The sequence below is a fragment of the Pseudomyrmex gracilis genome, unplaced genomic scaffold, assembly GCF_002006095.1.
Source record: "Pseudomyrmex gracilis isolate BER0280 unplaced genomic scaffold, ASM200609v1 scaffold_74, whole genome shotgun sequence".
Classification (NCBI taxonomy): domain Eukaryota; kingdom Metazoa; phylum Arthropoda; class Insecta; order Hymenoptera; family Formicidae; genus Pseudomyrmex; species Pseudomyrmex gracilis.
In genome coordinates this window covers 34679-55280 of record NW_018020658.1, presented here as the reverse complement: position 1 = coordinate 55280, position 20602 = coordinate 34679, and the positions used below count along the sequence as shown (strand labels likewise).

The following is a 20602-nucleotide window of genomic DNA, read 5'->3' as shown; positions in this document are numbered from 1 at the left end:
CCAGCGTAACTTGGTTCGCTCGGTTCCACATCCGGGTCGATTCGACGATTTTGCGGAAAGGAAATCGTTTGTGTTTATTTTTCATCAAAAGTTCCGATCGAGTGAACGTCGGAAAATCGCAATTCTTAAGAAAGCACAGCGAGACCTCTCGAAATATCAGAAAACCCATTATCTCTGTAAAACAAACGTCGATCGTAAGATTATTATGTCTTTTTCGGGAAAACACGTGATTATTTTCCAAGTAAATTGTACTTTTTCGCGTATCCTCGAAATATTTCGCTATCTAATCTAATTGTACGTGTATATGTATACGTATACATATATATATCTTCCATACACACACACACGCACACACAGAGGTTCAAAGGCTGAATAATGGAACGAGACTACCTAACGAGATTATATGTGTTGAGGGGGACGCAAAGTACTTTCGAATACAACAGTTATTTGACATATTTTTCCGTCCTGGTTAAACATCGACGCGCGGTGCTAATTTTTCAAGCACCTCGCCCTATAAATCGTGCGCGAGTTTCCTCTCTCCCAGCTGCTAAAAAGTTCGTCATCTCTCGCGATAGATAGAAAAAATCGCCTGGTCGAGGCGTGAATTGTCCGACATATGTGTGTGCCAAAGAACTGATTACACATGTATATCACAGTGATGTAATGAGAAGCGCAAATAAATTAAAATGATATATCAGGTGAATCGAGTTTCATTCTTTTCCTACCTACCACATTAGTCAGCGATAATTACAAAAATTGTAAAATGACGCGACTAACTCCGCAACGTAACGTGAGAGATATTTTATTTAATATTCATAACGTGTAAATTAATTGGTCGACTCGGTTGTGTACTGAAATTGCATGATAATCATCGAATTGCGTCGACACCATTGAAATCGAAGTCGACGATGGAAACTTTTCGTGATAATTCACGAGATCGTCCTCGCGAAATATGACATCGGCTGCGTTCAGCAGAACTCAGCGCTTAGCAAGCGCTTTGCTATTGTATCGCTTGCCATTGGCTTGTACCTTCATATAGTTCCAATAGATTTTCTGCTGAACGCAGCCATTGACGTGTTCCAAAAAAAAACAGAGCGGCAAACTCGCAAACATGTTCAGAGACTGGCGTAAAGTCCGTGTCGGACTGTGGATCGAGATTGAATTGAAAGTTAACCAATCACACACACACAAATCCCTCGCGTTATATTAGCTCGGTTAACGCCCGTTTTCACCATCTCCAATTAACTTAATCGGCGATTAAGTATCAGTCGTGATTGGTCTAGTGCTGCTAAACGATTCATGCGACTGGCATTCCAATGGAACAATCGGCCAATTAAGTTATTCGGAGATGGTGAAAACAGGCGTTAAGGTCTGGTTTTAATCGACATTTAAGTTGTTTTCACGAGCCAATCACAGTTAGTGCTTTAGTGCAAACCTGCATCTTCATTGCGCTTCGTCTTATCTGATCTTGTTATCCCAAGGTTGAAAGTGATGCTCGCGGCGCTGTTCTCATAGCGCGTAAATTTGAAAAAAAATTATTTAAATTATTTTTTATCGATGAAATGTGATGATGTTGTTCGGAAATATCACTTAGATATACCTTAGGAGGTAAATTTTCCACCTTGAAATTTCAGGGTGGATTCGAGTATATCTTCTGTATTTGGCGGGAATTTGCGCACGTATATGGGTGATAGCTCTTCGATACGTAGACTGCGTTCCGATATTTACTGCCAGTACTGAAAATAATCTAAGCACATGACGTGAAGTATAGATTTTTAGTACTTAGGCAGTAAATATCAGAACATAGCCGACAATAACATATATTTGTTGTTTGTAAAAGAAATAGACAATTGAGAATATAACAATGGAGAATAATAATCTTGTTCAGCTATAGCACAGGCTACTGTAATTTTTCTTTGCTTGTGTCCATCATGTTTTTTAGTTGCCGTTCGAAAGAAACCTTCACCGGTTCTACAAACCAACTTGGACTTCGGAAGCTCGGACTGAATTATGATAAGATATAAAATATGGACTTTAGCATATGAATGCAGAATATTAATATTGACTATATTAATGTTTGACTATGAAAAGAAACGAAAAGAAGAAGTTTGTTCACTTGTGCTTTTTCCATATATTTTTTTCGGTTTCCTCTTCTCTCCAAAATGCGGACGCACATCTGTCTCATTTCATCTAAGTGCAAAAAGTGTAAGCAACACGAACAGACCCGAGTGGACTTTAAACGTAGAATTCTGCTTTATCATTACCACTTATTGATAAGAACAATAAAGTAAAAAGAATCGACTCCGACAACACGATTTAGCTGACTTGCCGTATGTCGAGAAGTTCAGAATAAAATCAAAGTCACCGTAGAAAAAATAAGATATAAAAAGCAGTCTTCCGTGTACTGTCAGTCAGTGAAATTTAAACAGTAGTAGTTACTCATTTAATCTGTTCTTGTTCACAAATACCTGATAAAATGCCAGGACAATTGCGTTTTGATGATAAAGTGGTTGTAGTTACAGGAGCGGGTGCAGGTATAAATATTGTTTTGTTAATTGCAAAACTATTGCTAATAGTAAAAATCTATTCTTGAATTTTTCAAATATAATGTAGAATGAGACACAAAAGTTTGAGAGAAACAAATGTTGTTCTAGGTTTGGGACGAACTTACGCATTGTTGTTTGCATCCAGAGGTGCCAAGGTAGTTGTGAATGACTTGGGAGGTAATAGACATGGAGATGGAAGCAGCACCAAGACCGCGGATGCTGTTGTTCAGGAAATTCGACAAAATGGTTTGTATCTTATTATCTGAAGTGTGTAAATTTGATGGAATCACTTTATAAATTTTCAAGATAAGACAATAAACAATATGGAAATAATTTCTTAGGAGGAAAAGCTGTTGCAAATTATGATTCTGTGATGGATGGTGAAAAAATCATAAAGACAGCAATTGAGGCGTTTGGTCGCATAGATGTGCTTGTTAATAATGCAGGTATTTTAAGGGACGCATCATTCATGAAAATGTCGGACGCACAATGGGGTATGTGTAAATTAAAACAGATAATTTTCTTGTTATTTATAATATTTCAAATGTCTCTTATTTATACATTAGTACATTTCTTTCAGATATGGTACAGAATGTCCATTTGAATGGTGCTATGAGAACGACACGTGCGGCATGGCCGTATTTTATGAAACAGAAATATGGACGTGTAATTTTCACCTCGAGCAACAGCGGTCTATATGGAAACTTCGGACAGACCAATTACAGTTCAGCAAAAATGGGTCTTGTGGGATTAGCCAACACACTAGCTATTGAAGGTGGAAGAAAAAATATTTTCACCAATGTAATAGTACCCACGGCTGCTTCGCGTTTGACGGAAGATATTTTCCCACCAGGTGAGCTCTGATTGTTTAGAAATATTATTTAATTTTGCAACCATTGTGTTACCATTGTTGTAAAATTGTACGCACATAAGTTTTTAAGTAAAATGACGACGTATTTGATGTTTTGCAGAATTCTTTGAGCAGTTTAAGCCTGAATTGATAGCACCTGTTGTTTTTTGGTTGTGCCACGAGGATTGTAAGGAAAATGGTTCTATAATTGAAGCAGCATTAGGCTGGGCTGGCAAATGTGAGTATCAATTTTTATAATCAATTTTAAAGTTTTTTAGGACTCAATGAAACAAGTTAATTTTTTATTAATTTAAGCTATTATCTTACATAAACTTATTTTATTAGAATAATTGCACGAAAACACATTGTAAGAATAAATATAAAACGTAGTAAACTTAATATTGCAGGTCATTTAATTCGTTCTTCGGGTGCTATGTTGCGACAGTCTTTATCAGATAATGTTACACCAGAAAACGTACAGGAAAACTGGTCGAAAATAACCGACATGACATCGGCAAAAAGATACAACTCAATCGGGGTGAGAAATTGTTCATATATTTAATTACATTGCGTTTAATTTTATTGTTTAAGTGTATTTAATTTAATGATCTTTTTCATTTTGTATTTTCTATTTAGGAAGTGACAGGAGATTTGGCAAACGTCATTGAAAACCTGAGGAACGGACCCTCTTCAAAAGAGGTAAGTTAACTTCGTAAATATTTTTTATCAAAGCGTTTTAATTCACATCATTTTCTATTACGTGCCAAAGTGTGCGATTGCTGCCAAAGTATTTTTTCACTTTGCTTGCTTATTGGCTTACAGGAGGAACAGAGAAGCACCTACAACAGTCGCGACATTATATTGTATGCGCTTGGCGGTACGTTCAGCAAACTGAATATGTATGATTGATTCTCCGAGTTATGATTTACATTTATAATATATTGGACTATTTTCAGTCGGAGCTACAACTCAAGAACCAACGGATTTTCGTTTTATATATGAAAATGCCGATGGATTCGCTGTGTTTCCTACATATTACGTTACATATGGAACTCAAGGATTTTTTAAAAGTTCTGTTGCGCAAGACATACCTGTAGACTTAAATGATCCTACACGGGTATAACGCAACTCTGTTATTTCAATTTTTACTGATTGAATATTTTATTTTTTACATACATACATATGCATACATATATATGTAAATTCTGATTACTCGCAGATACTTCATGGCGAGCAGTATCTAGAAGTTTTCAAAGAACTGCCTACGGAAGCTACCGTAGAAACGCGCTTTACGCTACAGGATGTCTTAGATAAGGGAAAAGGCGCTGTTGTTTTACTCAAACGTAAGTAGGAAATTTTTATTTAAGTGAATAAATCTCAATATATTTTGAATAGAACAACAATCTCATGAGTGTCTTATTAATGAATGACGGATATTAATCCGTTTTGTAGACGACACTTACGATGTGGCAAGCGGAGAAATACTATCGACCGGACAGATAAGTGTGTTTGTCATTGGCGCTGGTGGTTTCAATGGAAAACGAACATCACCACACAGTATTCCGACCATTGAGCCTCCTGCTCGAAAGGCAGATGCAACAGTAATACAAAAAACTAATGTCGATCAGGTAAGAGAATACAAAAAATCCTCTCGTTCGTTTATTAAAATCAACGGATCGAAGGAACAAACGTCTTACGTTCGCTTTGGCGTATTTATCTTTGCAGGCTGCTTTGTATAGATTGAGCGGAGATCTCAATCCGCTCCATATGGACAATACTATTGCTATGTTAGCAGGACATGAGAGACCAATATTGCACGGGCTCTGCACCCTCGGATTTTCCGCTCGCCACGTTCTTCAAACGTATGCTGCCGGAGATCCTAGCTTATTCAAATCTATTAAGGTAAGAGTTTCAACAGAGAAATATCGCTCGCAGAATTTAAATCTAAGTTTTTTTTAAAATTTAAGTGTGTTTCCAAGATTTTAATCTAGCCTTGGTAATGTTTATTTCAAATTGAAACAGATAAGACGTTCTAGTTATTTCTACATAGCAATTAATATTATCAAGTTATTTTGCTTCATGGTAGTAATAAAAAAATTCTAACCGAAAAGTAAGAACTACTCAATCGAAGTAATATATTTTTCGCAATTTTATTAAATTTGCAAAAATTTTTTAAATGAAGGTTTTTAATTAGGTTTGTAAATTTTATAGTTTTATTTTCTGAACACTTTTACTTATATGAAACTATCAAGGTTAATACACGATTATGGAAAAAAAAAGAATAAAAAAAAAAAAAAAGAAAAAACAAGAAAAAAACAAGACAATATGACTATTGACTTTTGTACTTCGATCATCATCGCAACGACACGTGCACAGAAAATATATAATTACAATATGTATAGGAAGTAAAAATGGTAGTGGTGGTACATGAAGTAGCTCAACACTACTATATATTCCAGACGGCTCGAGAACACATTCGTTTTTCGCGACTCATCGTGAGATAGCGTTTCAAAGTCACGGGTATATAAATCGAATATTACTTACGATTATTTGACATGTGTGTCTGTTCACGCGCAGAGATTAAATTAGAAAAAGCAGAAAAGAGAAAAACTAGATGATCTGTGAAAAATATTATATAATCTGTGATTCTCGCAACGATAAAGTGATGTTTCATTAGTGCTAAAGTGCCAAGTACATCACGTACAACGTGGTTAAATGTGGAAATTACGTGATTTACAAAATATTTCACAATTATTTTTATATAAAATTCAATTTTCAAATCAAGAATATGATCTCCGGATTGAAAAAAAAAAAAAAAAAAAAAAAAAAAAATCTCAATATCTTTTGTCGCTTTTTTGCGAGAAATTCGCAAAGTTAGATTGATCCTTTAAAATTTTAGGTGAGATTTTCAAAACCATTCCTGCCGGGCCAATCAATACGTACTGATATGTGGCGCAATAATAACAGGATACATTTCCAAACGTCTGTCGTTGAGACCGGAGTGCCAGTTATAACAGGTTGGTCATGTGTATATTTGATATCTTTTAATATCCTTCGACAAAAGTAAATAAACAAGTATGTAATGCAAAATATTTATATTTCATAGGTGCTTATATCGATCTCTTCGATGTTAAAACGGGAATGCCGCGAGTAAATCTGTGTGCCGCTGAAGAAAATATTCAGAGTAACGCCGTATTCGCGACTATCGGTGAACATGTGAAAGCAAATCCGGATGAAGCGAAGAAAGTCAATGCGGTCTTTCTTTACAACATCACCGTCGATAAAAAACCAGCAGTGGAATGGAGTAAGTAGGTTTAGAAAATTTCTTTAACACACCGTGTGTTCTCAAAAATTGAAACACTATCTTATATCGGATGTTACAATATCAAACGCAAAAACAAAAAAAAACTAGTGCATAATTCTTGCATCTGCAATCATGTGAGTAATTCGTGCTCTTGGCAGCTCTCGATATGAAGAAGGGTGAAGTGTACAAAGGAAAGCCCAAGTCCGGGAAACCAGACACGACCCTCACTATAGAAGATAAAGATATGATTGAAATTGTAAGTTGTGTATTTGTGCAATTTGCATCTGTAATTTTTATGTAAATCACACGAATATTGCAACGATATTGTTTTGCAGGCACTGGGAAAACTAAATCCACAAGTGGCGTTTATGCGTGGAAAGTTGAAGATAACCGGCAACATTATGGTCACGCAGAAATTAGCAAGCCTAATGGAGGCAAATAAATCGAAGTTGTAGTTATCGCCATTGTTATTTTTAAACAAAATTTGAATATATATATATACCATGGATGAGGGTATATGTTTTACGCGTATATGTATACGTGTAAATATACGTGCAATATATATACACATATACATGTATAATGATATATATACAATATATATGCACACGTATAGGAATATATAAATATATGATACAAAAGGGAATATTGTTTTGTATGGAATAAATTTTTATACAAAGTGAAGTTGTTTTACGTGGGAAAGAAGAGTTAAAGTTTCGTTATTTTATAATATCTACATTGTGATACATTTGTAATAAAGTTGGTCATATACTTGGAAAATCACAAAAGGTCAGAAAAAGGCAGATTGCAACAGGTGAAAAATTGTACAACCGTTGCTAAAATGTTGGATTTCTGATTTGACTTCAATATATATATTTAAAAATATACACATCTATCGCTTTATTTTTTAATTCCGTCAGAATAAGAAAGATCAAATAAACGTTTATTTTTTAGATATTTATCTAAAAGATTTATATTAAATTATATATTATATATATTATATATATATTATATATATTATATATATATATAATTCACAAAGCACATATTTACACGACGCCAGAGAACTCTGGTTTATACGCAAAGAAGACAGAGCGCATCGGGAATATTATTACGAATGGAATGTACAAGAAAGACATGAAAACACGATGTGAGAAAAATCTTTGGCATAACATCGATCTTATAGCCTAGGATTAGTTAAAAAAAAAAAAAAAAAAAAAACTAATCGTATATAAATCATAATCAGTAGCTGACACTTCAGAGGATGCAGCAGAGCTTTCGCGACGACGGTTTCTTCAGCACGGCTCTAATAGCTTCGACAAAAACGTCCTCGAGACCTTCCTGTTTTATCGCGGAACACTCGACGTATTTCACCGCCTTGATCTTCTTTCGCATTTTGTTGCAATCTCGCGGACTGATAATATCCATGTTTTCTTGGTTTCTGAGATCCGCCTTGGTGCCTAATAATAGAGAAATGTATATATTAAGACACAGAAGACTCTTCTTGCAAGACTCTTTTCTTCCATATATATACTCACCCACAAGTATAATCGGCACATTGGGACAGTGCGCCTTGATTTCTGGATGCCACTTGCTCGCCACGTTCTCGAAAGAGCTACGAGAACTTATGGAAAAACATACCAGAAAACAATCGGTCTAGAAAACAAAAAATAAATCCAATTAGATTTGGATCAAGATCTATACGGTAAAAATATCGCGGCAATTTTAATGCCTACATTCGGATACGAGAGTGGTCTGAGACGCTCGTAATCTTCCTGACCGGCTGTATCCCACAACGTCATTTCGAACTGCTGTCCACCCACGAGTATGTTATCAACGTAGTTATCAAACCTGCGCACAACAACAACAATAATATTCAAATACAAAATAGTATCTATAAAACTAGAAAGAAACATATGAAACCAACAGATCTCGATGTCAAAAAAAAAGAAAATTGCTCGACAAAAAATTCATAAGAATTTTTTTTCACTCGCGATATCAAGTCAATGTATGTACACATATTGACTTATACGTCATGTGACTGCAACAAATACCTGACGGTCTTACTCATAATGCCGCGCGTTGCGACGCCGTGCAATACTTACACAGTTGGTACATATTCCGTTGGAAATTCTTTCTTTGTATACGTGATGAGCATACATGTTTTTCCAACCATCCCATCGCCAACGGTCGTGATCTTGATCGGCCTGTTTCGAGACACCATCTTCGTTTCTTCCGCAAAATACTTCTGCAAATAAATGAGAAATTATTTTAGTAGATCATATTTTATGTAGATTTTACAGATATTTCCTTTTTTTTTCGAACGTCTTTGTAAAATACAAAATTACTGAAAAATAAAACACTTTCGGTCTGTTAGAGCTAAACAAAATTTTGTTCTTCTTTTATTTTTATCAACTATTTGAAAAGATGCGATAGTTTTCTCTCGTGTCAAGAGACGCGCGCGTCAAGTGCATGTTCAATGCGATACGTCAGGACAGACGAGTGTCCTTTACAGGAAGAAAGACAGTTCCTTAAGCTGAAAGAAAACAATGAGCGCATCCGGCCGCTATATGGCGCCAAGGCTGTCACTGTCGTTCGCATATCAATGAATAAGAAACAATTCCGATGATAACTCCGGTCTTATCATTACTTGTTTAACGGTATTTTTGTGTAAGAACTTTAACAAAACACATTGTTTAGTACATAGATGTAGTGCAACTTTAAGATTTTAGAATTTACACGTATCGCAATTCGAAGAGAGAATTCGAAGAGGATTTTGACTAGTAAGTGTCCCACTGACCGGACATTTAAAAAGAAATTAGTAAAACCGATATTAATCAACAATAGTTCTCAACATCTTAAGTATTTGTTTAAGATAATTTGTTTTTAATTGCTGCTTTACGCATAAATATTTTTAAATAACTTCGTTAATTAATATTCAATAAATGTCCGATCATCGGGACATTCGTCTCAGTCATGAAATTTTTTATTTGCACAGTATACATATGTATACCGCTGTCGTTGACTTTCAATTTCGATAAAGCGACGTACGTGTGTGTATTTTATTCACCCAGGACTCTGGAACTTCCGTTAAACGGAACTTGCTGGTGTTTCTTATCGAGCATACCATGGTCATTTATCACCGCGCCATCCGGTCCAGTCTGATGATCTGCCTGAATAGTAACGCCAAGAATTGATAATACACCGTGATAGTCATTATCGCGGTCCATTTAACGCGTTTGTCAAAAAAAAAAAATGTAATTTTACAATGTGACAGCTCTTACAATTTTTAAATCAAGAGAAGCAACGCGCGCGGTTGTCGAGTCCGGAGCGTAGAGTTCGTGCGCATCGAGGTATGCGTCCGCGTTGGTCCAAATTTCTGCGCGTATTTCTGCGCAAGCGTTTTTTTTTTTTCGAATTTGTTAATTATAAATAATTGTTTGGAAGATATTATACGAGGCAGCAAATTACAAAGGGGTTTTTCTTTTCAAATTAGAAAGATTGCGATCGCTGAGTAAGTATTGACACAAGAACTGGAAGTATACTCCCTGAAAATGACTCATTACGGGATGTGACAATTGTTTAATTAAAACACGCGTACGCAAGCCGCGCGGAGTCGCGTTTCCTAATTTGTGTTACGACCCGCCCCTGTGACATCGAGGTCAATATACTCTCGTGTGTGACAACTTGAGTTCGCGTGCCACGCCGACCACCGCGCGTAGGAGAAGATTATAATCGTATCTGTTTTCTGCAGAGTTTCTGCCGGTTTTCATTTTTCCACGAGTTTATCGTTTATTTCAATTAAGAAAAACGGAACAACATTAAACAATAAATCTATTTTCTCTCTTTTAATAAACGTTCTCAAAACTCATCGTTGGCGATCAATTTTATAACCCGGTAATGCGAAAACAAATCATCCTCTATTATCTAATAAACGAGCTTGTACGGTATATTGTGAAAAAAAAAAAAAAAACGGGCCGTGACAACGGCGTGTGAAAGTTGATTATGATTATTATTTCTCGGCTCTTGTTTATCTTTCCTTAATGTTCCTCACCACGACACATGTGCCGAGCCTAAATAACGCGCGCGATCGATCGGCTGCGTAATGAACGTAACGAAGCGGTTTACATATGAACATCGATGCGTGTGCGCACGAGTTATCGCACGAGTTGCGGTGTCGAGGCGCGACGGAAAGTTAGAAAAAAAAAAAATATATATTTTCTATATCTACGCGAAGGGATGTGAAATCCAATAAAATGACGCGCACAAGACTCGCACACCCGATGCGCCCGGAGGTGCGGTGGAGTCCAATCATATGAATTCCGATTTTTTCACGACCTAGTGACGGACAATGCTTCAATTTTTCTTTTTTTGCACATAAAAACAAGTTGAACACTCTGATGTTTAATGACCTGAATAAATATTGCGCCTGTGCAATGATCTCTTAGCGTAACTTATCTCTTTGATATACAGATAGAAAATAGATTCGCCAACCCCGTACTGAGTTCTTTCCTCGAAGAAAAGATTTTGACGGAAGTGGGCGTAGACAAGAGGTGTTTAATCAGCGAATTGCGTGATTGCCAAATGATTTTGATTTTTTTTCGGGACGAAATCTAGGGCACAGTATTGCGCGGTCACTTATCTCTGTTCGTCGTCCTGTTTTGCGCAAGTTTCTGAAAAATCAGTTAGAAAAGCTCAACTATACGTTACGCAAAGGATCGTCGGACAAGCATTTACAGAATGTCTCAAGATTACACGAAACACAGGATAAAAAAAAAAAAAACCAAGAATTGATAAAAAAAGAAATAAAATCACATTTCTAAGAAAATACGATAGAGCGTAGATATAAAATAAATAAAATGCGGAATAAATTTTGTTACATTGTACAATTTTTTTTCTTGTACTTAAATTCAATTGTACGTGTATTCAGAACGTTAACTTAAAAAACTACACGTTAATTATATATTATATCAAATGATAAAGTTCGCTGAGAATCATGAAAAGTGATAAAGAGATAAGATATACTTAAAGAAAACAGATTACACGCGAGAACCGGCTTGATCTAATCGCACATTATTACTGGAATTTGATGCACATATAAAAGACCTTTGTTGTATAATGTCTCGTGATCGGTCGCTAACGTCACATCCAATTGCGTTTATCGCACGTTGATTGTTTATTAACGCAGGCTTTGTAAAATAAACAGGTTTCGAGATACGAGCGATGGTCACACCTTAACGAAGAGAGAGTCGGGAAAGTTACGCGCCTTTGAAAATATATAATATACAAAAAGCTTGCGCCTAAAAACCAGAATTAGACACATAGAAACACATAAAAAACGTACAATAAATCGCACCAAAGTGAGAATATTGTAAAATATCATAAGCGTGTACTTCGTTTTAGATCTTTTTTATACTCAAAAGAGAGATATTTACTCTTTGTACTTCGAACAGTCTTTTTTTTTTATTATATTATATTTCCGCACACTCTCTTCTTTTTATCGTCGCAATGTGTAAACACAATGTAATTTTCCCTTTTTTACAATCGAGCGAGCAACAACAATGTGACAAAATTTAAACTCACCGTGAAATGTTTCGTCATGCGTGAAGAGAACGCGCGTTAATCACTGACACGGTGAGCATTTCGTATATTCGGTAGAAACGTTGCCACCGCGCTACGACCTCATGGTTCGTAATCGTGATACCGAGTGCGGCTCGGTAGAAGAAAAATAACGGATGACGCGTGTCGCGCATACGCACGTCGTCACGGTCGTTTCGAGACTGTCAAAGACTTTGTTGCAGAAACGCGCATGTTTGCGAGTGTTGGCACACAACACGCGGAGGTACGAAAAAAAATCAGCTGGCGCGGCGAGTGCGGACGAAGAGCCTGCAACAGATAGGCGCTCTGATAAAAAAAACAATAATTTTATATATGTAAAATATAATATTATATTACATAAAAGGAATATTTGTATTATACATGTAATATGTAAAACTTATATATAAACATATATATATACATATATACTGTATAAAATGTATATACTAGTAAATAAACTTGTATACTAATTATAAAACATATTTTTTTTTTTTTGTTCTTACTCGTGTTTCTGCACGCAACTCACGTTAATTGCTATAATTGATGATCACGGTCTGAACAACTGACCGGGCGCGTTGATTCTGCGGCCTCGGTTGCGAGATTCGCAATCTCGGGATCTCTCCTCCCGTACGGGTTGGACTCGACGCCCGCGCCGGTTTCGTGTGATCGTTCTGCTCAACCGGTGAAAAATAATTCGTCGACCCAGACGGTCCCGATTCGAGCGGAAAATTCCCGATACACGGGAGCTAAATAAAAGACATCAACTTCTCACACAAGTGGAAAATATCTGAAACAATATTTAGAAGATTGACGAAACAATGGACGATTAACAAAATGTTTTTTTTTTTTTACCTGCGATAGCTTTGTGTTCATTCTGTTTTGATTGTTCGCCACATTTTCGTTCGTTCGCAACAATGCGGCGCAACGCCAACAGTATTAATACCTCGACAACCGAAAGGTTTGCAACTTCGTGTATCGAAATCGCGTGGGGCCAACTTCACACAGATTCACTTCGATTGATTGCAGCGCGCGCGCGCTCTCGCAACTATCGATATCTCCTCGAAGCGCGATTCACTTCGTTAGAATTTTATCATTTGAACTTTTCGCTAGTCGCGCACTTTTCTCTCCGATTGATGAATTTGAAAACATCGATTCGAAAATTTCTCTGTGCCGCGTTTGTTCCGGAAGCGTTTGATAGTAGAACGTACGCGAATATTCTTTTTTCTACACAAAATCATTTCCGAATAAACACGAAACAGAGAAAATGGAGAAAGCCGCGAGCAGCGAGGCAGAGGCGCGTTCTGTTCACAATGAGATCGACGTTGGCTCGGAATCGACGCAGATCAATTCTTTCATCAAGCAGGTGAGGGATCTTTCTCGAGCGAGAGAAAAGTACACAGCGATATATATATATATTTCGCTTTTTTTTTTTTATTCCAGTACGTAACGCTGAAACAGTCGCTCGAGAGATCCAACAGGAAGGTGCGACGCTGGGAAAGCGAAACGTGCAGGTTGCTTAACAGCAATCGCAACATTGAGATTAAACTCGACAAGCTGATGCAAAACGTGTCTGACACGAACGCGAACATATCGGCGAACGTGAGAGATCAGAGCGCTAAGAAGCAAGAGTTGAGAAACTTTCAGAGCGCGCGAGCTGATCTGTCTCATAAACAGTGGTAAGATGTGTTTTTGTTTTAGACAAAAAAAACACACACAGAGTCGAAATAATTACATCTCGCTCGTCTCTTCCACCGTCCGCTGTTGCGGACGTTCGTGATGCAAAACTAATTGTCATGAAATGCTTTTGCTTATTGTTTCCAGGAACAACAACTTGACGGAAATAGGAAATTACGCAAATGATTTTTCTCAGTGGATAACGGAATACGTAGGATTTTTTTGTTTTTTTTTCCTAAATGTCGCACGTGCTTTACATGTTACATCATTGTTACAACATCGTTGTATTATTATTATTATTATTATAATATTACCTATTTGTAAAAACACAAAACTCACACATCACGCATTGTCTTGATTTCCATCTAAAGTCTAGAAACGTTTTGACGAGGGACATCGAGAGTCACAACGAAGAATGCAAACGAGTTAGCAAAGAACTCGAACTTTTGAAGGACGAGTTGAACGATATGAGAAATGAAGTCGATGCGGATTGCATCCAAGCTAATGTAGACATTGGCGATTTACCGAATATCACTAATATAATGTCCACTATCAAGTGAGTGAATTGTGAATTTAATCGTTCGGATAAAATAATTTAACAAAATAGTAAATAATTTAAATGCTTTCAGAATGGTCAACAACAATCTAATGCACTCCATCAGACTGGCGGAGGACATGCTAAACAAGATAGACAACAAGATAAGGCAGAGCAACGCCGCAATTAAAGAATATAAAGAAAAAGAGAAGACTGACATCTTTTAAAAAAACTTTGTGTTTTTTTTATTCTTTTTTTAATAAGCCAGAGATTTGAAAGAAATCACAAATACGATCTAAAATTGTTAGTTTTTATAATATATGTATAATTATTAATGAATAATTGTTGTATATATACACTTTTCCCTTGAAGAAATTTATTGCTGATGTGATCAAAATGATGTTTATTTTTTGAACAAACATTTGTGTGAAAACACACTGCTCAACAATGATTTTACTAATAAATTTGAGGTCAGTAATAAATTTCTTTATAAGGGTAATGTAATTATTTACGTTTTTTATGTTAACAATTAATGTAAGCAATTACTTGTTAATTAATTTTCTTAGTACACATTATGTTAATAAACATGTAAATTAAAAGTCACGTTCGTCTGTTATTCTTTCCCGCCGTTTGTATTTAAAATTTTGAAACATCACACGAGCGCCCTCTAAACGAACCGAATGCAAAAGCGCCAACGGCAGTTGCAGGCTGCGATTGCGGTGCCACTCACAAGTGCAATTGTAATGTATGTTGTAAATGATAGTAAAGCGGACAAACACAAATTCGAGCACAAGCTGAAACACTCAAAAGCCGGTTGTACATTGTGGGAAAATAAGCAGCTGAACTGAATCTTCAATATCTGATATGGAACTCACCGACGACAATTTGTTAACACTGAGTGAATATCTGAAACAAACCTTAAACGTAGATGTAAATACCAGACGTCCAGGTAACTAACCTTAATAAACTAACCTTTACGTACTTGTGTCTTTTTAACAATGTAATATTCTAATAAACATTGCACATTGTTAATTACTCGTATCTTTCTTAACTCTCCATGTTCTTTCAGCTGAGAAATTCTTGGAATCAGTGGAGGTCAATCAAAATTATCCCCAGTTGTTACTTCATTTGGTGGAAAATGCAGAAATTCCCATAACAGTGAGGATTTCTGGGGCGATTGCCTTCAAAAATTATGTTAAACGTAATTGGAAAGTGGTGAGTTTTATATATACGTGTGTATGTATTTGTAAAAAATACACTTGTGTGCTTGTATAAAATAAATACAAACGTTTGATATTTCAGGAAGAAGATGCGGTGGATCGTATACACGCTGAGGACAGAATCGCCATCAAAAAGTCGATCATTAATTTAATGTTACACTCGCCGGAATCTATACAGAAACAATTGTCAGACGCTGTGTCTATCATTGGAAAGTACGACTTTCCGGACAAATGGCCTGAACTGATAGATCAGATGGTAGACAAATTTAACACCGGCGATTTTCATGTGATCAATGGGGTTCTGCACACGGCACATTCCTTGTTCAGGAAATACAGATATGAGTACAAAAGTGACACTTTGTGGAGAGAAATAAAATTTGTATTGGACAAGTTTGCCAAGCCTATGACTGATTTGTTCTTAGTAAGTATTTTTGCTGTGTCAAGAAAACATCAATTTTTTTCGAAAAGTTATTGACTGTATGTGTCAAATATTTTTCAGGCTACAATGAACTTAACGCAAGTACATGCTAATAACGTGGAAGCTTTGAAAGTTATATACAGTTCGTTGTGTATCTTATGTAAGGTGTTTTATTCTCTTAATTTTCAAGTGAGTATATTTTGTATTTACTGCAATACCAACGTGAGAGAAACTCTTTTTGCTAAGTCAGATCGTTTTTGCAGGATCTCCCGGAGTTTTTTGAGGATAACATGGAAGTGTGGATGAGAAATTTTTATACTTTGTTAACTGTTAATGTTTCCTCGTTGCAAACTACGGTAATATATTTCTTCTCTGAAATTTACAATTACACACACTTTCAAATATGCATGATAGAATTATCATTTGATCAATATATTTGTTTAAAGGGGGAGGAAGAAGCGGGCGTAATAGAACAGTTAAAGTCGCAAGTTTGCGACAACGTCGGGCTGTACGCTCAAAAGTACGACACCGAGTTTCAAGTGTATTTGCCTGAATTTGTTACAGCAATTTGGAATTTACTCACAACCACAGGTCAACAACCTAAATACGATTCCGTAAGTACTAAATACGATTCTCTTCAAGAAAATTGAGGAAATAAATACTAAAAAATTTACACACATATTGGTGTTGCAGCTAGTGTCAAATTCGCTGCAATTTTTAGCCGCGGTAGCTAATAGGGCACAATACAGATATCTATTCGAGGATCAAACAACTCTCAGCAGTATCTGCGAAAAAGTGATTATTCCTAATATGGAATTCAGAGGTAACTAACTTGCTGCCGTAAAAATTTAAATTCGCAATAGCGTTCAAAAGTGTTGTCACATTAAAATTCTTAAACCACTTTGACAGAATCAGACAGCGAGCTGTTTGAAGATAATCCCGAGGAATATATCAGACGGGACATCGAAGGTTCGGACGTGGACACCAGAAGACGCGCCGCGTGTGACTTGGTCAGAGTGCTGTCTAAATACTTCGAGGCGAAAATCATGGAAATCTTTGGAGCTTATATACAGGTGATGTGTTTTATATCGATGCAACACACACATAAAAACTAATATAAGTAATATTAATCGATTTTATTTTTAACTTGCCGCGCAAACATATATGCAATGTTTACATTTTTTTAAAGGTCATGTTGCAAAACTACGCGGAAAAACCGGCGGAAAACTGGCGTAGCAAAGACGCCGCTATTTATCTAATTACCAGTAGCGCGAGTAAAGGACAGACGCAGAAACACGGAGTCACGCAGAGCAGCGATCTCGTCTCGTTGCCGCAATTCGCCAAGCAACACATCGAACCTGAACTGGCAAAATCGAATGGTACAATAAACGTATATTTTTAAAATTTTTTATCGTCTAAATTACTTTCTGAATATTATCTGAGATCGATAAATTTCAGTAAACGAGTTCCCAGTACTTAAAGCGGACGGGATAAAATTCATTATGACGTTCAGGTCGATATTACCGTGTGACATGGTGGTGGGAAGTTTGCCGCAATTGATAAGACATCTAGGCGCGAGCAGCATCGTCGTGCACACCTACGCCGCTTGCGCGATCGAAAAGATATTGGCGATGAGAGCGGCTGATAATTCGCCTATGTAAGAAATAAGATTTATAATCCAACGTAATGTCTCGCAACACTGTTCATCGATACGTGATTCTTGAAAGTTTTGTTGAAAAAATTCTTGCAGAGTCAAAGGAGTCGATCTGTCGCCGCTGACAACGGATTTGTTGAAAGGACTCTTCGCCTGCATGAACATAACGGGTTCCGAGGAAAACGAATATGTCATGAAGGCTGTAATGAGAAGTTTCGGCACACTGCAGGAAACTGTGGTGCCGTTTTTGGCCGATCTGCTTCCGAAGCTCACCGAGAAGCTCGCGATAGTCTCTAAGAATCCAAGCCGGCCGAATTTCAATCACTATCTGTTCGAAACACTGAGCGTATCGATTAAAATTGTGTGCAAAACCAATCCCGAGGCTGTGACGTCCTTTGAGCAAGCGCTGTTTCCCATCTTTCAAGAAATTTTGCAACAAGACATACCAGGTAAACTATTTGCGTTAAAAATCGCGCGCACAAAGTCCTTGCATATGTTTGTTTTTGTTTTCAGAGTTTATTCCTTATGTATTCCAAATTTTGGCGTTGCTCCTGGAGCTGCGGACCAGTCAGAACGTACCGGAATCGTACATGGCTTTGTTCCCGTGCCTGTTGTCGCCCGTGCTGTTCGAACGCCACGCCAATATTCATCCTTTAAACCGATTGTTGCGAGCGTATATCAGTCACGGTTCGCATCAGATTATAGCGCAGGATAAGACGAGCGCGTTATTAGGAATATTTCAGAAATTAATCGCGTCAAGAGCGAACGATCACGAGGGATTTTTGCTGCTGCAAAGCATCATTGAATACTTTCCACCGTACAGCATTTTTTAAATATTTTCTTTACGTCATCTCGCAGCTGGTAATTTCATTGTTGTAACGTTGTAACTTTGATCTTTGCAGGAACGTTTTGGAACCGTACATAGAACAAATTTTCATACTGTGTTTCCGAAGACTCTCGTCGACGTCGAAAACAACAAAATTTGTAAAAGGTCTAATAGTGTTTTTTGCGTATTATATTATCAGATACGGATCGTCGAGCTTCATCACAACTGTCGACCGAATACAACCGCAGTAAGTTTCAAGCGCTATCTTTTTCCATCTTTTTATTCATTTACATGTTTAAGGCGCGAGAATTAAACACATTTGTTGAAAAATTAGATTGTTCGGAATGGTGGTGGAGCGCGTGTTGCTTACCGATCTACAAAAGATAGCGGGTGAGGTGGAACGTAAAGTTGTGGCTGTTGGAATCTCAAACTTGCTGATTGATTGCCCGGCGATGCTCGAACCTCCGTACAACGCATTCTATCCTCGTCTGTTAGCCACGTTGGTAGAATTCTTTGAGCTCCCGCAAGACGAAAGTTTGTTGCCGGCGGACGAGCTCCCGGAAAACGACGATCAGGTCGGATATCAAGTAGGCTACAGTCAGCTCGCCTATGCGAGGAATCATCGGAAAGATCCCTTGCAAAGTACGTTGGAATTTTCTTTTTATCTCTATTTTTTAAACATTTTTATCTTGAAGAAACATGTGAAATATCTGAAATAATTAGTGGAATTTACATAAGCTGATAGTTGGAGTGTTGGATTTGTGTAAAATTGTGTATGTGTATTTGACAGATATCGGCGATATACGTTTACACTTGGCGCAAGGCCTAGCGAAATTGTCGCCGGAACAGTTGCCGGGATTGCTGGGCCAGATACCCGAACCAAATGCGAATCACCTGAGAAATTATCTACAAACTGCTGGTATTACGGTTATATAATATAAACTAAATGTCCGGCACAGATTGAAGCTTCACTTGATAGCTCGAAAAATGAACAATATCGAACTTAATAAACTGTAATTAAAAGCTAATTTTTTATACACACGTAATTGTACAATTAATGAGACTACCAAGATTCAGATCATTCATGCTTGAAGTGAGGTAACTGTGTGAGTAATAAATTATGTTTATTTTATTTGTAGTGAAACAAATGTTTTATATACAATAGCAATAATAAAAAATAGAAAAATATATTCCACTTTTTAATTTACACGTAATAGTTACATGTAATTTACATGTAAGTTACATGTAATAATCAGTTCTTTTAGATGCGAAATTTAAAACAAGTTTGATTTTATTACTGATACAGTTATCTTATTGCAACGTTGAATATCCACAAGAAATCCATGTGTCATTATAAAATTTAAACTCAACTTTTTCTTTGTTTCGTCCAAAGTGCGAATTGCCGCACTTCACCGTACGTTAAAAACAATTCCAAACTCCTCTTTAGTTTATAATAAAATAGGAAATAAGTAGCGAAGAAATAATATTTTGTAAAACCATGTATAATTTGAAAACTGAAGCTTTTTCTAGACGAGTTTTTAAAACAATTTAAATATGTATATTAAAAAAAGAAAAAAAAATACTATTTGCATTAGCTTGTCTTTTATTAAAACCTTAAAGAAAAAAGACATTAAGATATATATTTACGGAAGAGAGTTTTTATCTTGTCACGCACACATTTGGTTTACTCCTATATGTAGTAAAATTTTTTTTCTATTTTATTTCTCTTCTAACATATTGCGATAATGCGATATACAGAGCTGTGAAAAGATAAAACTTTCGATACAATTAGATATGTCTATGGAAGAGATATATTCGAAATGAATAATATAAAGTTTGCATAAATATTTACTAACATACAATAAGTCTTCGACTTCGACCATATACAACTTCTTCTAAATAAAAAAAACGATCCCTTATAAAAAAAAAAGCGATCCCTTTTTTATTTAGTACATATCAAGATTTAAAAAAAAAATT

At 36.4% G+C, this 20602-nt stretch overlaps 4 protein-coding genes across 8 annotated transcripts; 3 read left to right on the top strand and 1 right to left on the bottom strand.

Moving 5' to 3' along the window:
• The first annotated feature begins 2243 nt into the window (after nt 1-2243).
• On the top strand, nt 2244-7286 carry LOC109854791 (peroxisomal multifunctional enzyme type 2). Of its 2 annotated transcripts, XM_020428244.1 has the most exons (16): nt 2244-2534; nt 2655-2792; nt 2888-3040; nt 3127-3399; nt 3518-3634; nt 3804-3934; nt 4033-4095; nt 4219-4273; nt 4353-4513; nt 4616-4739; nt 4849-5024; nt 5122-5298; nt 6296-6413; nt 6503-6700; nt 6859-6956; nt 7036-7286. In XM_020428244.1, the coding sequence occupies exons 1-16, from the start codon at nt 2477-2479 to the stop codon at nt 7153-7155; spliced, it is 2160 nt and encodes a 719-aa protein (XP_020283833.1). In that variant the 5' UTR covers nt 2244-2476; the 3' UTR covers nt 7156-7286. The 2 variants fall into 2 exon arrangements, with proteins under 2 accessions (XP_020283833.1, XP_020283834.1); XM_020428245.1 differs by lacking the exons at nt 2244-2534; nt 2655-2792; nt 2888-3040; ... (7 more) ...; nt 4849-5024; nt 5122-5298 and adding an exon at nt 5813-5916 and having other exon boundaries at nt 7036-7281.
• Nucleotides 7287-7304: 18 nt separating this feature from the next.
• LOC109854792 (ras-like GTP-binding protein RhoL) lies at nt 7305-13251 on the bottom strand. Of its 3 annotated transcripts, XM_020428247.1 has the most exons (8): nt 13151-13251; nt 12825-13085; nt 12284-12586; nt 9752-9873; nt 8806-8948; nt 8437-8551; nt 8239-8356; nt 7305-8160 (listed from the first exon to the last, which is right to left on the bottom strand). In XM_020428247.1, the coding sequence occupies exons 5-8, from the start codon at nt 8922-8924 to the stop codon at nt 7958-7960; spliced, it is 555 nt and encodes a 184-aa protein (XP_020283836.1). In that variant the 5' UTR covers nt 8925-8948; nt 9752-9873; nt 12284-12586; nt 12825-13085; nt 13151-13251; the 3' UTR covers nt 7305-7957. The 3 variants fall into 3 exon arrangements, with proteins under 3 accessions (XP_020283836.1, XP_020283835.1, XP_020283837.1); XM_020428246.1 differs by lacking the exon at nt 9752-9873; XM_020428248.1 differs by lacking the exons at nt 12284-12586; nt 12825-13085; nt 13151-13251 and adding an exon at nt 11202-11482.
• A 289-nt stretch (nt 13252-13540) lies between these two features.
• On the top strand, nt 13541-14985 carry LOC109854834 (protein MLP1-like). Its single transcript, XM_020428344.1, has 5 exons — nt 13541-13661; nt 13739-13974; nt 14120-14183; nt 14344-14528; nt 14602-14985. Exons 1-5 carry the CDS (start codon nt 13563-13565, stop codon nt 14732-14734), a joined length of 717 nt encoding a protein of 238 aa, XP_020283933.1. The 5' UTR covers nt 13541-13562; the 3' UTR covers nt 14735-14985.
• Nucleotides 14986-15213: 228 nt separating this feature from the next.
• Nucleotides 15214-20593, top strand: LOC109854822 (exportin-2). Of its 2 annotated transcripts, XM_020428307.1 has the most exons (15): nt 15214-15456; nt 15577-15722; nt 15810-16148; nt 16227-16334; nt 16409-16501; nt 16592-16759; nt 16839-16968; nt 17055-17218; nt 17335-17524; nt 17604-17802; nt 17896-18248; nt 18313-18616; nt 18702-18872; nt 18960-19267; nt 19416-20593. In XM_020428307.1, exons 1-15 carry the CDS (start codon nt 15372-15374, stop codon nt 19559-19561), a joined length of 2904 nt encoding a protein of 967 aa, XP_020283896.1. In that variant the 5' UTR covers nt 15214-15371; the 3' UTR covers nt 19562-20593. The 2 variants fall into 2 exon arrangements, with proteins under 2 accessions (XP_020283896.1, XP_020283895.1); XM_020428306.1 differs by having other exon boundaries at nt 18960-20593.
• The last annotated feature ends 9 nt before the right edge of the window (nt 20594-20602 follow it).

Excerpts from the sequence above, each read along its gene's own strand:
- LOC109854834 (XM_020428344.1), top strand. The coding sequence starts at position 13,563 with ATGGAGAAAGCCGCGAGCAGCGAGGCAGAGGCGCGTTCTGTTCACAAT. Across the intron at positions 13,975-14,119 it reads GATCTGTCTCATAAACAGTG|GAACAACAACTTGACGGAAA; the intron begins GTAAGATGTGTT and ends TATTGTTTCCAG. Across the intron at positions 14,184-14,343 it reads CTCAGTGGATAACGGAATAC|TCTAGAAACGTTTTGACGAG; the intron begins GTAGGATTTTTT and ends TTCCATCTAAAG.
- LOC109854791 (XM_020428244.1), top strand. The coding sequence starts at position 2,477 with ATGCCAGGACAATTGCGTTTTGATGATAAAGTGGTTGTAGTTACAGGA. Across the intron at positions 2,535-2,654 it reads AGTTACAGGAGCGGGTGCAG|GTTTGGGACGAACTTACGCA; the intron begins GTATAAATATTG and ends ATGTTGTTCTAG. Across the intron at positions 6,414-6,502 it reads CGGAGTGCCAGTTATAACAG|GTGCTTATATCGATCTCTTC; the intron begins GTTGGTCATGTG and ends TATATTTCATAG.
- LOC109854822 (XM_020428307.1), top strand. The coding sequence starts at position 15,372 with ATGGAACTCACCGACGACAATTTGTTAACACTGAGTGAATATCTGAAA. Across the intron at positions 16,149-16,226 it reads CTATGACTGATTTGTTCTTA|GCTACAATGAACTTAACGCA; the intron begins GTAAGTATTTTT and ends AATATTTTTCAG. Across the intron at positions 17,525-17,603 it reads TGAACTGGCAAAATCGAATG|TAAACGAGTTCCCAGTACTT; the intron begins GTACAATAAACG and ends GATAAATTTCAG.
- LOC109854792 (XM_020428246.1), bottom strand. Across the intron at positions 8,552-8,805 it reads ACGGAATATGTACCAACTGT|GTTTGATAACTACGTTGATA; the intron begins GTAAGTATTGCA and ends TGTTGTGCGCAG. Across the intron at positions 8,357-8,436 it reads GACCACTCTCGTATCCGAAT|ACCGATTGTTTTCTGGTATG; the intron begins GTAGGCATTAAA and ends TTTGTTTTCTAG.